Here is an 18,400-nt window from a genome sequence, read left to right on the forward strand (position 1 = left end):
AAAGCCGTGTTGTTGCTGACAAATATTGTATTTTAGTTGAGAGTAAACTGATTCTTTAATTAAAGACTCAAATAATTTAGGAATTATTGAAAGAATGGATATTGGCCTGTAATTTGGAATGTTGTTTTTAGACCCAGACTTATGTAACGGTTTAATATATGCTAATTTCCAGAAATCGGGAAAGGTGCCTTCTTGTATACTTAGATTAAAAATTATGTAAAGTGGATCTGATATCAGTTCAGCGGTATTTTTTAGAAATATGGGTCCTATTCCATCGGGACCTGCGCCTTTTGATAAATCTAGGTTTAAGATAGATGATTTAATTTGGCTTTTAGTTATGGTTATACTTGGTATGTTAGGAGCCTCAGGATATGTACTGATATTGTTTAAATCAATAGTATCCAGGGCAGTATCACTTGCTTCAAAGACCGAACCAAAGAACTCGTTAAACATATTGGCTATTTTCGGTGGACTGTCCGAGGTGCTATTACCTAACGTCATTTTGGACGGGTAACCATTATTATTTTTCTTTAAGGATGAAACATACTTCCAGAAGTGTTTTACATTTTCGGTTATGTCCGACTCAGTTTTTAAGATGTAAGTATTGAAATTTTGTTTTAGTAATATTTTAGTACGACTGCGAAGTAATGAAAATTCATTGTAATCAGATAAGTTGTGATATGTTTTCCACTTTCTCCATACAGTTTTCTTGCGAATGAGCGTGCTTGTTAGCGCTTTAGAAAACCAAGACGGGAAATTACGAGATTTTGGTTTGTCTAAAGGAACATATTTTTTTATTATTTCATAAATAATTTCATAAAACCGAGAAACACTATCTGTTATATTTGTATAATTTAGCTCCTCTACCCAATTTATTTTTTCTAATTCCTTTTTTATGACACTGTAATCGCATTTCCTAAAATTGTATTTATCAATTTGTTTTTGCTCGATGCACTTGAGTGGTTGAATTTTTTTAAAGGAGAACATTAATGGAGGATGATGTTTATAGTTAGGGCGAGAGAGCTCAAGATATGGTTTGGAACAAATGCAGTGATCACAATTGGTTAACATAAGATCTAATAAACGATTGTTTTCATTATAAATATTATTATACTGCTTAAGTTGCATGTAAACTAGAGTATTTTCTAATCCTTTGTGAAGGTCAGTTACTACTGCCGGGAGCATATAATTTTCCGGTGAATGGGGGGACCACTGTAGATCAGGAATATTATAATCGCCCAAAATTATAAAGGAGTGGGTAGGCAAGTCTGTATATAAGTTTTGTAGTTTTTTAAAATGCGATTCATAGATAATTTTACTTGTTTTCGGAGGTATATAAGATGCACATAACATGAGTTTATTATTATTACGTAAAGGTAGAGAAATAAATAATTCTTCCGCGTTATCATCTTCTAACTCAAAATGTCTTGTAGAGCTTAGTTTTTTGTTAATAGCAACCACCACGCCTCCACCATCTTTTTTATCAGATTTTTCGAAATTTCTGTCGCGACGAAAAATTATATATCTGTCATCTGCAATTTCAGAGTCAAATATGCCACTTAACAGCCAAGTTTCTGTCAATATGATTATATCATAATGAGAAGATTGAATATTCTGCCTAAGTTCGGTAAGTTTAGTTCTCAAACCGCCACAGTTTTGGTAATAAATGTCAAAGTTAGAGTTAGCCATTAGAATTTAAACATTTAATAATTGTTTTTGTTGTTTTATGTTTTAGATTACATATACAGTAACTAAGTACAAAAGGTAAAAGTATTACGTAGTGGCGGCATGTAATTTTTGGTATGATAATGTTACATAGGGCGTTTTTATTATTTAAGGAGAGCAATAAGTGTGAATTTATGTTTATGAGAACTCTGTGGACAATTTGTACGATTAAAGTGAAGCAATGAATACACATTAATAAGATATACAGTCAGTTAAGTTTCTGGAGGTCTTCATCGCGACGGACTGTGATTACACGGGAGTTTTCATCTTTCCGAACTAAGATAGCCGCGTTCTTTACCCAAGTATACTTATACGATTTTTCAGCTGAACGAGCACGAGTTTTAGCGTATAGTATCTTGTTTCTCAGTGTCAAGTGTTCATTTATATAAATGCGAGACGATGGCGGCACACTGCCTTCAGTAGAAGAGTGGGCGGTAGCGCCCCCCGCGGCCGCGGCCTGCACTTGCGACGCTGTGAGCCCGCGCCGACTCCTACTCGCCGCGATCACATCGTCGCGCAGACGTTTAGTCGACAGGTGGACGATGACATTCTTGGCTTTTTGGGTGGATTGGTTGTGAGCAACCCTGTGCACATCGGTAATACAGGAGGCCGGAATCGGGACTCCGATCACCTTCCCGATAGTCTCAACAACGTGAATCAAGTTTTCACCCTTTTTTTCGGGCAGGTTTTGGATCTCGATATTGCATAATCTTGCCCTTTGATCCATTTCATCAAGTCCATCCTTAAGGGTACGGTTTTCCGCGCGGAGTTCCTCATTGACTTGGTGGAGGTTGTTTGTGGCTTGAGTTTGTTCAGCGAGGTTGTCTTCCAAGGTAGATATTCTATTAGTTAGCTGACTGATTTTGTCAAGCATTTCCTCGGATTTTTTACCGAAAGATATCTCTAAGCCTTTTATCAGTGCCTTGACCTCATCAAACTTTGTATCGAAGCATTTGATCATTTGCTGTAAGTCGATGTTGACGATCGATGATTGAATATCAGAGGATATTGAGTGACTAATAACGGCAGGGCTTGCGGGTGATTTCTTGTTTTTACATGGAATACACTTCAACTTGGGCTTATTCATTGGAAGCACCTTTCTAAAATCCACTTCATTGTACTCGGCACAGTTGTAATGGAATGATTTTACGCATGTAGCGCATTTTAGCAACTCATCATTTTTTATAGCCAGGAAGCATTTTGCGCAATTCATTTTTATAAGATTAGTGCTGCCCTCTGTTATTTATAAACGCAAGCTTGTAAGCGCAAGGTAGTGTTAGAAAGCTATCGGCTATTTCGCGTCGCCGCTCACCAGTTGCTTAGACCAGTTCGTCCAAGCGTCGGCCGCAGACACGAAGTGCGCCGGTTCAAGTCACGCAGCAGGCCCAATGTAATTTTTGTATTTAATAAAATTTCATGCAACTTAGCTGGTAGGTATCGGGGTCTATCTTCGGACTTGACAACACAGCGTTCGGCGACGATCGGCAGAAATGACGTCGAGAAGCGAGAGGTCCGACCGTTTCCAGTATGGCCGCCAAGGTATATGGGACTTCCCACAAGATAGAACAGGAGGGACCGAGCTATTCGCAACAGATATTTAAATAGTAAATTAAATATTTAGGAGCAAAATTTACACACGTCCGCACCGATTCAAGTACCACGAGCGAAAAAAAAAAGTTTGGGTACTTTTTACTTAGTTAAACTTTTTAAATACATTAGTATTGGGTAATTTTGTTTTAAATAAATCCACTCCTTATAGGCAATGAATACTACTAGAAAAAGATTTTTCATACTAACAGGCGACCCAGGTATTATTTACGATTTTAATTATTACTTAAATGTTTTTCACCTATAGTTCTGATAAATCACTTGAATCTTGAATTCAGGTGTAGGAAAGACTACATTAACGAAGAAACTTGCATCCAGCATCATTGAGAAGGGTGTGAAAGCTTCAGGATTCTACACTGAAGAGGTTAGAAGGAACGGAGTGCGGGATGGCTTCGATGTGGTCTCCTTGGACGGACAGAGAGGCCGACTGGCACGAGACCAGAGCATCCTGGGATGCCCTGTTAAATATAAAGTTGGAAAGTATGGAGTTTTAGTGGAGGAGTTTGAGAAAATTGGTCTAGCGTCTTTAAATCAGGTAAGAACTTGTATCATCTTAATATAGCAGCAGCTGGTATTAAATAATAAGCTGCTAATTTTATGAGGCTCTTGCTTGTATGTTTTATCTGTTCCTCACTAATCTTTGCGCCGATTCTTGATCAATCCAACATCATTATGATAATAATATGAATGAATTGACAGTCCCAATACTGCCAATCTCCAACATAGCACACAGTAGGTAACTAGGTACCACTTACAGGGGAAGCGTCAATTCTATTCCATTATCATTAGCATGTTGGTAACAAACACTAGAGCTGGATGACCCAAGTCCTATGTCACACTGAAATAAATTAAATATACCTACATGACAAAATAATATTACCCCTTAATTTTCCTCAAATAACTTTTATATTCTCAGGCTGCCAACCAAAATTCACTTCTTGTGATAGATGAGATAGGAAAGATGGAATTTTTCAGTGAACCATTCAAGAAGACAATAAGAGAAGTGTTTAGTGGCACATCAAACCATGTGATTCTAGCTTCTATACCAGTTCGCAGAAGTGACAACTTAATTGAGGGAATCAGGAATCATAGCTTAGCCAAAGTTTGGTTGGTAAGTGGTGCATTCAAGTATGTGTTTTTTTTCATTTTTTTAAATATTTATTACACAATTTATAAGATTAAATAGGTAATTTTATATTGAATGAAAAATAAAACCTCGAAAATGGCTAAGTTAGAAGCTTATTGGTTTATCATGTCTGTCTCTTACTCTTTCACGCCAAAACTGAACGGATTTGAATGAAATTTGGTATACATATGGTCTAGACCCTGACAAAGAACATAGGTTACTTTTTATCCCGGAATTCCCACGGGAAAACATATCATCATCATCATCATCAGCCTATGTCAACCCACTGCAGGGTATAGGCCTCCTCCATGTTATGCCAAGTCCCACGGTCCTGTGCTACACTCATCCAGTTTTATATAATTTATTTGTTTCTTTCAGGTCACAAGAGAAAATAGAAACCAACTGCACGATGAAATAATGAAAGAAATAACTTCCCTTTTAGCATTATAAGTTAAATTAATTTATAACTATTTATCTCTACACCAAATAAGCAGCGCCAATAAATACAAATATTGAAAATAGTGGCACTACCTCTACCTACTTCATTCCATCATCCTTTTCTAGTGTCATACCTACATTATTCACACATCTGACAAAAGTTTTAACATCTGTCAAAAGTTTTACCATAGTTTTCGTTAGACTTTGTATCGGAGAAATCTAACTTCCATAGTTTTAACAAAATAGGCCTATAAACAACGTCACGGTAGGGTCTGCAAAAAAAAACAACAGAATTTGATTTTAATACATTTTATTGGAAACAAAATAATAATTATGCTAAATATATTGCACGCGAATCACCGCCGTCCAACCACGATTGAGCACAACTCACTTACACTTATCTGATATTGAATGTTACTGGGACGTGGGAAATCATAATTATACTTTTTTAATACAGCACGAGCCCCATGACAGCTGTCAAATCCATAAATTGTATTTGTCATTTGTTAGTTTTCATAGGAAAGCCAACGTTATTTTCCATACATCTCAAGCTATATTTTACAAAGTATAGTGTTAAATTTATGCTGTCATGGCCCCGCAACTTTTACTGTAAGGTGCTTTTCCACCAGAGCTTTACTATGCTATACATTGCTATTGATAACTACCAATCACATTAATTGGTGCACACTGCACAGCACTGGTGGAAAGGCACCCTAAGAGTGGAGATTCTCAGAAAAATAATCATTTTTGGCTTTTAAAACAGGCGAGAATTAATTCACTATTTTCATTTCAGCTCTAGATGGTTTATTAATTCTTAAGTAAGGGGGCTCCACTTTTTTTCAGACCATTTTTAGAGACTCACGAGCATTGCATATTAATTCTAAAACGTAATACTTTTTTTTCAACAAAGGTGCTCATAATTTTTGTACGTAACAAAGTTGCAATTTTGACGTGAGATAATATATTTTATCAGAATCACATGCTGAGAAAACTAAGATGGAAGTTGGTAAGCAGCTAGTCTAGCATGGGACGCAACTTGGGCCCCGTGCTAGGCCTTCTGAATAGAATCATTTCATGTGAGACTGACAAAATATATTTTCTCTTACAAAGAAAAACAGGGTAGCAACTTGAAAACACATTATGATAGGTTCACATGTGTATCCTTTCCATGTATCAAATCTCGTATCGTATCATTGGAATATTTGGGTCCAAACATGTCTGATATACCGAAATGATATAGATATGGACCCGACCGGCTTAGTAAGTGTGCTAGATATTGATGGTATATCCCATATTTACCCCCAATTAATCCTTGGTTGAACAGTATTACTCTGTGGTCCCTCCCTATAGCATGTGGGATCGTAAGAGGCTTCGATTTTGAACCAGCGTTTTGTTTTCACATTTTCTTAAATTTGTTTCCAGGCAAATTATTTTATTCCCAACTAAAATTACATGATTTATTAACAAAACAAAATGCGATTTTACAAAATCTTTTTTTTTTGTTCAACTAGTACAAAAGAACAATATTTTTAATACACATACATACAATACATATATTTTAAGGCAATATATAAAAGAGGTTAACCATCCCCAGACGTTATACATTCATAATGGAACATGTAAACCTTCTCTTATAAGTTTTTTTTGTCCCCCCTCCCCCATATTTTTAACAAAACGTCATGTAACATAAAGAATATATACCTTTTCTTGCAACAATACGTAGACCCATAGAATGGGGTCAAAATCCAACAAAAAAGCTAGTAACAGAAAAATATGTCACTATGACAGTTAATTTCATTTAAAAAAAACGCAAATACGAACAATAATTTCGTGTTCTGGCTTTTGTACTAATCTATTTCATTTTTTTTATATAATAAATTTTCTTTTGATACTACTCAAAGAAAAATTTCAATACTGAGATTCATTTTCTTAAACAATTGTTTTTAAAGTTTTTTTATCAATATTAAATTTGATAAAAAATACACTGCACTTCAGTATATTCAAACGTTCAATTCTTGTTTACTCTTTTTGGCAAGAATGCTCAACTCCTCAATCCAATGCCCTATTCAAGAGACATACGACATCATTACTTTGGTAATCAATACCTTTTTAAACATAATACTTTATCCAATCTACAGTGTACTTGCCTCTCTTAAGATACGTTAAGAATGTATACATTTTTATTAGGAAAAAGTATTTGAAAGTATATTATATTCCTTGTCGCTGTCTTAACCGATTGAATCCCTACAAATAAGACACAACAGAAGATCTATTGAATCCACGTGGGGCGCAAAAGGTCAAGAATACACGAAATACATCGTCTAGATATACCATTCAACCATTCAGCACATGTTTATATCTTAGAGCCTGAGCTCGAAATGCACAATATCAAATGAACAATGAAACAGCTCTCACGCACACAACCCTATGCGGTTATATTTATTCATCTATAAAACTAAAGAACCACGTGTTTTTTGTGCTGACTGTACTAACTTTTTTGATATTCGAGACGCGGTAGATTCAGAAGGAATTTATGCCGTTGAAATGTTACGAAAATTTAAAATTGTAATTATAAAACATAATGTTATAAAAAAAAATCTGTAGTGAGTGACACAACAGTAGTTGATGACATCAATACAATAACAACAGTCTCCTTGGCTATTATTATCGACCATATTGGCTCTTTGAGATCAGATTAGATTGCTCCAGTATGTACACAGTACACCAGACATCTATTCCATCACTCGTAAGACCAAATGAGAATAAATTTTCAACTTCTGAACGATACGGCACACTCAACACAAAAAGCACATCATCGAGATACACCATCCACACACCATATTAATACTACAAGTATGTATCGCAAGTGGACACTTGCTTTGCTTACATCGACGTTTTTGTATTTGCAGTTACCGAATATTTTAAATTTCATAAAGTTGCCCATCTCAATAACATAAGCCTTTACAACTCTTAACCAATGAAACAGATGATTGACACAAAGGTTAACCAATGACTTACTGGTGTTTGATTAGAATGATGATTCCAATGACTGTTGACTTGTATATTTAATTTTGATTGTGTCTATTACGTGTTTGCAAATACAAAAACTCGAAGTCACATCACAGTCAAAGTACATTATCGGGCACCCTTAGGCGACAGAGGATTTCCAGATTCTATCTTGACTGGGTAATTGTTGCCAAAGAGATTAAAAAGTCGCGAATTTCACATACATACCCCGTATTTTTTTAAAGGAATTGCATATTTAGCATTGAAGTTCTTTCGTCTCTGTCACAGAAGTTGACAAAACGACACGAGTGAAAGAAACAAAATAATTCCATAGCTAAAATAATACAGTCTGATGTTGAAGTATATTTCGTTCGGTTTCCCTTTCAGATTAATAAAGTTTACTGAATACATTTGAGATACGGCCCGAGAGTATTTCAAACGTAGATTTTATCATTATAATCTGTGATTCGAGATACTGAACGATACAAAGATACACAGATTATCTTATGTTGTTAATTTATTATATCCTGCGTATCAGCATTATTTTGGATACTATTATCCTTTAGTTATATTGTTATTATGGTGTATATTTAATGGATATAATCTTATCTATGTTTTGGTTGAATAACATAAATTTTATCTAAAAAAAATAACAATGGCAACTAGGTTTATTAAGATGCTACATTTTCTCAGATCTATTAAGTTTAAAATTTCATATTGGCCTATTAGCTAAGAAAATCTAGTTTATTTTTACTGCCAACTAAAAATAACACATTAAGATAGTAAATAAAGTTTAAAGTAGCTAGTTAGTTGTAAATAAAAACTAGAATTTCGATAATTCATCAAATAATAATGTTAAAAACATTGAATTTAATAAGATTTGTGCTAAATTATAAGGAATTAGTTTGTTTTTTTTTGCATCTGAACTGTGCTTTAAAAACATTAAATGAGAACATGATGATTTAAATACATATTTTTAGTTCATTATTTCTTTCATGGAAGTTTTTATAAGTCATAAGTGAGAGACGCAATTTTAGTTCAAGTTACCAAAGACTAATATTCATCAATAAAGGATATGTTACACCGAAAAGCCATCATATTTCAATCTGTCGACTGTACATAGACACCTACAATACAAGTATCACACATAGTGTATGTACGATCATACATAACATTCGAATAGCAAAATATTGACTTTTTGACTAACTAATGTTACTTGCAGTGCACCCCACTAGTCAAGGTTTTTAGGTTTATTCAATGCAGGATGATCAGGTAGTTAGAACTTTCACAGATTTACAAGTAGCCAAAATTTCCAGGTGTTCCGCAAGGCACTGTCCTAGGTCCTATATGATTCATATACAGTATCAAAGAAATAGTTATGAAACCAATATATTATTTTAACTTTTGGCATGCCTACAGAGAGACCTAGACCCATTATATTTGTAAACCAAAGATTGGTGGTGCGCACTGCAGTCGAGTATAATATAGTACTATAAATACATCTGCACGAAACTCTTATAGGTTGTGATTACTCACGGCACCCGTCTGTATGGGTTGTATGGTGTTGTTGTGTGTTGTATGACTTGTGTGGTGCCCGCTGTCGCCTTCTTAGGTAGTTGATGAGCGTATGCGCTTAACGCCACCTGGGAATTTCAGAAAGTTGCTCAATCAGTTATTAATTCAATAGGTAATGCAAGTCATGAAAGTCATTTTAATGTCTATGCTGGAAAGATTTAAGAGTAAATCAGTAACTGAAAATATACAATAGTATGATAATGTTTATGTGGAAAAACAAGTGATGGATTCATTTTCTGCTAGAAATGCTTGTAAACACCTACTCATCATACACCATGTAAGAAGACGCTTTATTTAATACGAGCCTAAACGGGTCTTAAACGACGTGTTTAAAAACGAGTCTAAAGAGATTCTGTCAACACTAGATTAAAAACACAAGAAATACTCACAGCACTTGATGCGTGGCCATGGCGGCGAGTTGCGCGGGCGAGGGCGGCACGGCGGCCGGTGCCGGCGGCAGCAGCGGCTGCGAGATGCCGTCAAACCGAGCGCCACCTTCAAACCCGTTCTGTGACCAAACCATCACGATTAATAACTAGTTGTTTGATGTAGTATACGAATAATATGGGACCAATTATGGTGCCTTGTGGAACACCTGTTAAAATTATCGGTTTTGCTGAAACATAAGTAAAACGATGGAAGGTAATTTCAAATTAGAACGTAGTCTGCTGAATCCTTTTGGAATGCGCCATCTAAGGGTAGGAAGACGCAAATAACTCACCGGAATCATGATAGTGGGACGCAGCGGCTGTATGGACGGCTGCACGGTGGGGTAGTACGGGTAGTACTGCACCGGGTACCCAATGTACCCCGGGTACGTCGCCGCCGCGTACATGGCCGCCGCCGGAGAGTACATCTGCTGTGATAGTTGCTGAAAGAGACAAAGGACTGACTTAGCTTGCGTCAAGTTTCGAGAAGAATGGGGGGAAAGAAGCTACTACCTCTGGGGTAGTGGTAATAATAATAATAATAAGCTTTATAGCTTTCTGCTGTGTACTTTAAAATATTTACTTTTCCTGCAACTAAGAGACAATGGCATAATAACTATAATATTATTAGACCTATAAACAATGAAATACTTACAGGCAGCTGTTGACTAAGAGCCGGTATGGTCTGGTGGTGCTGCAGTTGGTCGTAGGGGGGAGGAGCATACATGCCACCGCCTGCGCCTGCGCCTCCGAATGTCACTCCATACGGGGATCCACCGCCCACTACACATAGAACACGTTTTACGTTAGATTATTTAGAGGACAATATCGTTGGTTTTTCAGGCCGTAGTTTTGGGGTCCTTTTCTATCAGACATATGCTATGCAATTTTGCTATGGATGCGTTTGATATCCACCAATCATACTTTGGTCCACATTGCACAGCACTTGTGGAAACTTTTTTTCACATCTTTGCATAGCTCTGCATATCACATCTCTGGAAAATCAGCCTTTAGTTTCGATTGGTTAGCTACGGCTACAAGATACACTAAACTATGTTTATCGATATTAAAATCTTACAACTACAAACCTAACAATACAAACGGTCGAGGTACTCACTTTTGTAATACTCACCGCTGTACTGTGGCGCGGCGTGTTGCGGAGGAGCCGGCAAGAACGGCCCTTGCGGCGGCTGCGGCTGGGGGTAGGCACCCAGGGGAGGCGTCACTGCAGACAACCGGCCCTTTAGTACGAGGCTATAGCGCAGGCGCGCCCACAACCGAAGCCCGAACATTCTCGCGCACGCATTGGATTTGGAGAATGGTTTCTTTCAAGTAGCGGTTGAGTCAAAGTTAGGATATTTAGATGATTTATTTGTGAATGTAGAGAACCAAACTCTCCAGATCCCATGGCGTAACAGGTCTTAAGGACGCAGACGTTACGTGTGTACAAACGTTCAATACACACATACGTAGGTCCTTGTGAAGAGATGAATTTTGTCTCCCAAGTTTGAAAGGGTTGAGTTTTACTTCTAAGGATTACAGGCTACTTTTAGGACTACAGATTGGTAAGTACGGTGGGGACAAAAGTCTTCTCTTCAATGACAGGCTGCTCTCAATGCTTTTGCGCAGATTATTTCAACAACCTTAGGGTCAGAAGTGTCAAACTAACATAAGTATAAGTTACAAACGCAAAAACGAAAAAGTAGCATGTCAATGAACGAATTTCGAATGACTGTTTTCAAAATTCGTTCATTAGTCTTAAAATTACTTAGTGTTAACGACAAGCCTGATGCCAACAACGCGTTATATTAGCCAAAACTACCGAGTTATTTTGATATGATACATGATACAGGATATAATAAGGGCTCCTAAGGTTCTGAAGGTCAAAAGAACTCTGTGGTCTGGCGATGGGGCTATCGGTGCACTTAAAAAGTATTTTTCAGTGAACCGAAGTATCCCTGATCAATCTTCGAACTTTATTTTGAAGGTTGTGAAAGGATCATAAAAGTGTTCGGTATATTAATTGATCAGAAATATTTTATAATTGGTAGAAATAAATGCTCAAATACACAAAGAGTGAGTGCTGAGCACCTACCAAACGTTATTTACAATGCATTCCTAAGATTATTTATTTTGAAATATGGTAACACTGGTCGGATGGTATTAAAGCTATAGGTAATAGCTGTTGAAAAATATGAAATGCTGTATTTTATGGCCACTATCAGACAAATTGTAATTCAATTCATTAGAATTTGCGCGATGAGACCAGTACGACCACAGTCTAAATGAGGAATATTCTTGGAAAAATTCTTAAACATACAAGACAAATGTAACACATGGTTAATGAAGAAAAAATAATTTGTGTAACTCGACAACGAACTCGCATTAAACACTGAAGTTCGAGGTTGAGGCAGATTCAAAATGGACACCGAGAGAATGGCGCCAAAAATACACTTTGTGGGCATTCCTTAACATAACCTATTTTAGGAAACTACCTATAATGTGTACCAAGATTGTTGCTGCGTTGCACAACAGTAAAAAAATACAAAACCTGGAGTGAATAAAAATTTTGCTGTTCATTAAAACACAGGTAAAAAATCAAGCATATCGTCAAAAGAGCAAAATGTTACTATGATATAAGTGCGTTTGAAGGACACATAAACATGCAAGGGTGCAATAAAACACATAATAAAATCTACAACACAAAATTATACAAATCATTCAATTCAACTACAGATCTAAAAAAAATCTAGAGAAGGAGCGAAAGGTTTTTACTGACCTAAAAGTTTACTATCTTTACTGTTTAAACTAGCTAACTATGGTAAAATACTTTTAAAAGATTTAGACAAAGCATTATCGGTCATTTCACACATCTCAGAACTAAGCAACATAGCTCACGCAAACACAAAATATACCAACAAAACTACTACCAAACAGCAAAATTATCTCCCAAACACTTGTGACAAACAGACAAGAATCCTGGTAGTCCAAAAACACAGTTTAAATAACTAGTTACTCCATCACCAAAGGGATACCATATAATGTAGTTTATGAAATCCCTAACACTCAGGGTACATGACTAACATGACATGTCAGACACAAAATATCACGCATACGAAAATTCAATAACTTCAAAAAGATGTGGTCATCATAATTATCAATTGTCATGTACACTGAGTCAATGGCAGACACAAAATACGTTAATTTTCTCATTTCAAGCTTATCCATACAGGAGGAACGCAAAGCTATCTAAGGTTTTCAACGTGTTTCATATTTTTTCCAAGTTAAACGTTAAACCCACTCCAGTCGGGCGAAAAACACGCATTGCCAAATGGCGACATGCGTTTTTTTCGCCTCAAGAACAGACATGTACAAATCAGGATCCCTGAAAAAGGTAACGGAGCTTTCGACGACGACGCAAAAACCACAGAAAGGAAAGACATCTAAAAGGAAATGAAGTATTATTTAAGAACGGTGTATCCTAAAAATGGTATTGGGATTCGTATGTGGTCTAGTTGGTACCTTAGATCGTCAAAAACCTGGCACACTTCCATCTCCATCTCAAGCTTATTTGCATGCACACGTTGGCTATTACCATAGACAACTCTAGCGACTGAACAACACAATTGATCGAGCTTAAATTAATAACAAAACTCTACTTAAAAGATGTGTTTCTTTAAATTTATTTATATTTTCGTTTGTAATATTGATTGCGTTCTTCATTCGCTTTTCTTAGCCTTAAAATAGTCACACGCACTAACACTGGTGTCATTCTTGAACATACTTAAAAATAAATGTACTCAACTTTAGAAAATGATATTTTGTACTATCGCGACACTTTATTTAAACATTGATGACAGCATTTTGAAAAATATTAACACTTTTCTGGAAAGACTGATTTCATCGAAATCCAAAAGTTGAGTTCCATACATTACATTAGTGGTAGATGTAACATAACAGGAGAGAATTGACGCAAGTTCTTCAAACCAATTTATTTCATGAAATCTTGCGTCAACTCTCTTACCTCCATCACCTTATCTAGATTATCCAAAAATACAAAATAATGTGTTGCAAATATTTTGAAATGTATTTTTAGATGTATTATGAGTGCAGTTAGTATTAAAACAAAACAGACCCCCAATATGACTCTGTTTTTGTTGGTTAGTAATTAAAACACACATAAATTGATGTATTTCAAAAAGATATAATAAAATATCTCTTTGAAATAATTAGTCACAAAATACATGAGGGGAAACTACTAAATGTTAAATATACTTAATTAAATGTATTTTGTGGCTAAACCATAATAAAAGTTTGGAAAAATCTTTTTAAATATGACATCTAACATTTTCTTTTCATTAATTACTTTTTCAAACTTTTATAACTGCACGAAAAAATCGATCACAGTTTTTTAAAGTGAAACCGTTTTTTCGTGCTTACTCTAATGTAACTAAGTTATAAAACTAATATGTTAAGAACTAATTTAAGAAAACAAAACAAACTAAAAACCAAAGAAATCCTTATTTGTTACATACCAACAAGTAATAAGGAATTCTTAGAAATTGAGACGATAATTGTAACAATTTTAATCTGTTTTTAAAACAAATGTTTTCTGTCACAGTGGGAAATGGCTTACGGATTTGATGTAATGTAAGTATCCTCTCAATTTCATTCATGGTGCAAAATTAGCAATTTTAAACAAACAAAAATGATGAATGGCTCAAAACTTTAATAATTTTGTTGAAAATCCAATTACAGTAGTATAGGTACATATAACACATAATAATATTATAGTTGTAAAAAAATACCCAAGCCAGTCACCATTATTGGAAGAAAATCAAAGTGTTAAAAATAATAAACCAAAAATAAGCTGTGAAATAAACTTTAGAAAATAAAATAGCAAAATCACATTGATATTATTTGGATTAATGGTAACTAAATTCCTGTTCAAGTACTCTGTAAAATGTTCATATTTCATTTTGTTTGGACCAATATTCATGTCCTTACTTAATATTTTAAAGAGCAATTGATCAGTACTTATGAATGAATAAATTTAACAACTTATTTTTAATATTGTAAGTTATAACTTTCTAAAACTCGACTGCAAAATGTGATTGAATAACTACCTATAAAAAAATCAAGGAGGCACCAAAATGCTACACAGTATTCTCAAGCCAAAACATCCACTAGAACACCAATACCCTTCCACAGCAAAACCTCCCCAATTTTTCTACTAACAGTCTCGCTATAACTGCTTTTATAGCAATACATTTTACAGTCTCATTTGTATAAGAAATACTTTTATAGACTGGAGTACCCAATTACAATGTACTGTACTTAAAAACATCTAAGTTTATTTAGATGGTGCTAAAACACTTCCTTGGGGTACCCCCCTTATTGACATACTTGTGGTACTCCAGCCTACAAAATCTGGGTTACAATTCTTCAATCAATCAATAAAATAAACACATACGATCGTCCACACGCCGATACGCACATATCATATATATTATAATATGTATATATATTTGTTCTTTAACTATTGTTCCAAAAAGAAAAAAAAATAAAGAAAATCTATGGTATGTCATTACATGTGGCGGGCGATTGCGCGGCGGCGGTGGCGGCGTCCCCGCGGCTCCTGCGGAACTGGGCGGTCTAGGGACATGGGGAGGGGCGGAGCAAGGCAATCTTTATTATCAAACACTTCCAACTAGCGGCTTTTGCCGCTCCATCACTTCGTTAAATGCTAAGGCACCGGGCCTACACTCCCGCTTCACGAATACAACATTATGAAGCTCTGACCACTATTGTAAGATATAGCATTGTCCAAACGATTGTATTCGTTAAGTCAGGGGGACCCTTCTTGTGCGGTTTCAATGCTCGGAGGCAAAGGAGTTAACCACTAGTTCATGTTGGATTGAAGCGAAAGATCAAAGCGTAAATGTGCGTTGCTTGACAATATGAGCTGTCTGGAGGTTGCTTTATTTATTCCTACAGGTCTTGTTTTAAGTTGGTTGCAAGATGTGTTTTGTAGTTAGAAGAGGTATGTGTGATAGGGATTTTATGTTATGTAACATAACACTGTAATTGATTTCAAAAACAGTTGCAGTTGTAGGTGGCTTTCTGTTTTTCCTTGTGCACTTATATTAGTACCATCCTAAGTGCCAATGAGAAAGGTCATCAGACTACAAGACAGCAAGAAATATTTTGGCTATTTACTCCTCAGAGGTAAACCTTGTCTATTGATGCAGTACAGCTAAGACAGGGCATTGACACATTAGTGTGAAATATGCATTTACTGATAAGAATAATTATGGTACAGGTTGACTTATGGAAATATGTTTCCATCCCATGTGACCTCTATTGACTACACCAGAAAAATGTAGTTTCAATAACAACATTATGTGTCATTAAATTAGTGTTTTCAACAATAGTAAGTATTCATTTTAAAACCAGTAGTAAGTATAAATCATGTGAAAGTGAATAATGTAAAATCCTGAAGCATTGAACCTTACAGAAACCAGGATACAACAAATCAATAGAACATATCTACCTACTTCATTATGCAGATATGTAGGTGGTATTGTGAATATAATGAACTGAGCAAACTAGGTTAACCCAAAGTGTGTAATAATGCAACCTATGTACATATATGTGTAGAGAACTAAAGCATAGCAGCTTTTTTATTTGTTTTAGTAGTTCCCTGTGGCTGCAAAGACGAATCAGTAGTCACCTATTCCCAACATTTATTATGTAGGTAGGTATACAAACTTTATACTGACAATAGATTCAGACCAGATAGTGCTTAAGTAGATGGATATTTTGTGAGCATAGATGGAAAAAAGATATTTGGGATGGCAGATCGGTGTTGTATAAACATGTTTGGCCTATAATTAGAGCTTTACAGCCTCCCAGCTCAGTGGGAGCGGTCACCATCTTGGATCGGACGCGATTATCGATCCATGGCGCTAACACGCAAATCTACCGTCGAGGGACCAACATACGCAATAGCAACCTCCGGGGATTCAATTATGTGCATCCTCAATCAATATTATGACGAATAGAACGCGGAAAAACAATAAATCAAAGGCCCCGAAGTGACGTTACATTATGTCAAGCAACGATTTTGTAAAGAACAAAGAAACGTACAATAGAAAGAGATTCTTACCTTTTTTGTCTGCCATTTCGATTAGTTTTAGATTAAATTGGAATAGATTTCACTTTTAATGCGTTGCAGCACAGTAAAATAGAAATTCTCGATAAATATTTCAACGCAGTCGCAGAAATCAACGATTATCCGAAATTACTAGTGATGTGCTAATGGGGTCAACGTAACGTCACGACAAGTGGATCGATTATCTCGATTGTGTTGTGATATTACGATCCACACCCCAGAATAATAACAATATAAAGTTATAACAACGGAAATGGTAGTATTTAATCCATACATTACCTTTATTTAAGCACACATCTGTTAAAAAGAGATTATTAATAGACACTTCATATTTCACAATATTTATTTATTTATTTAACTATAGGTAAATTATTGAAAATGAAAAAATATTTGCAAAGACGCACTTTTTATTTTCATGACTTAAAACTGTTAACAAATTTTATTGTGGGTTTACTAAACTTTATCGATATTCTGAAATAGAATCCAATTTTTGACTCATGTCATGACTAGATACATGACCATAAGTGTCGATGTCGGCTGGGAATATAGGTACAAAAAAAAATTCAGGACTTTATCATCACGACCCATTACGTCCCCACTGCTGGGGCACGGGTCTCCTTCCAATGAAGGAAGGGTTTTTAGGCCTAGTCCACCACGCTGGCCAAGTGCGGGTTGGTGGACCCCAACACAAGCAAGCTTGTGCTGAGAGAGTTGTCGGGTAAGTGGGCAACCCGACTGTCAGATGTTTTCAAGCCGCCCGAAGGCCTCTGACTAGACTTAACGACTGCTACCGAAGCAGCAACCGGGACCCACGGCTTAACGTGCCGTCCGAAGCACGGAAGCGTCCAGAAAAGCACCACTTGAAATTGGTCACCCATCCAATGGCTGACCGTGTCAGTTGTTGCTTAACCTCAGCGATCAGTTACGATCACTGAGGCCCGCTCGACTACGGACGCTTCTCAGGACGCCTCGCAGGACTTTATAGTTCAGCTGTAAGTATGTGTCGATATTCTAATATTGTGATAACAAATAAAATACACCAGAATTAACTACAGTCTCGCAAGATTTTCTTAATACATGCTTGCCCATGGGCTAATTAGGGCTGCCGGCCCTAAAAATAGTTTCATTTCTACTCTAACATGGCTTGATTTCCCATATTCTAAGTCACGTTACCAGCAAACTTTGTATGAACGAAGAAACTATATTATCTACTCTGTGGAGAAATGGACCACCTGAGTCCCCCTATTTCCGTTTTCCATATAGATAGATAGATAGATAGATATAATATTCTTTATTTGTACATAAAATAAACTTACAAAA

At 36.0% G+C, this 18,400-nt stretch overlaps 2 protein-coding genes across 3 annotated transcripts; one reads left to right on the forward strand and one right to left on the reverse strand.

Moving 5' to 3' along the window:
- Nucleotides 1-3,401: 3,401 nt before the first annotated feature.
- On the forward strand, nt 3,402-4,971 carry LOC105384882 (nucleoside-triphosphatase THEP1). Its single transcript, XM_038111338.2, has 4 exons — nt 3,402-3,533; nt 3,612-3,868; nt 4,250-4,444; nt 4,838-4,971. Exons 1-4 carry the CDS (start codon nt 3,488-3,490, stop codon nt 4,907-4,909), a joined length of 570 nt encoding a protein of 189 aa, XP_037967266.2. The 5' UTR covers nt 3,402-3,487; the 3' UTR covers nt 4,910-4,971.
- A 222-nt stretch (nt 4,972-5,193) lies between these two features.
- Nucleotides 5,194-17,232, reverse strand: LOC105384863 (DAZ-associated protein 2). Of its 2 annotated transcripts, none has more exons than XM_038111342.2 (6): nt 17,075-17,232; nt 11,039-11,131; nt 10,562-10,689; nt 10,200-10,349; nt 9,868-9,986; nt 5,194-9,546 (listed from the first exon to the last, which is right to left on the reverse strand). In XM_038111342.2, exons 1-6 carry the CDS (start codon nt 17,088-17,090, stop codon nt 9,537-9,539), a joined length of 516 nt encoding a protein of 171 aa, XP_037967270.1. In that variant the 5' UTR covers nt 17,091-17,232; the 3' UTR covers nt 5,194-9,536. The 2 variants fall into 2 exon arrangements, with proteins under 2 accessions (XP_037967270.1, XP_037967269.1); XM_038111341.2 differs by having other exon boundaries at nt 11,024-11,131.
- Between the last annotated feature and the right edge of the window lie 1,168 nt (nt 17,233-18,400).

Source organism: Plutella xylostella, chromosome 2, assembly GCF_932276165.1.
Source record: "Plutella xylostella chromosome 2, ilPluXylo3.1, whole genome shotgun sequence".
Classification (NCBI taxonomy): Eukaryota; Metazoa; Arthropoda; class Insecta; order Lepidoptera; family Plutellidae; genus Plutella; species Plutella xylostella.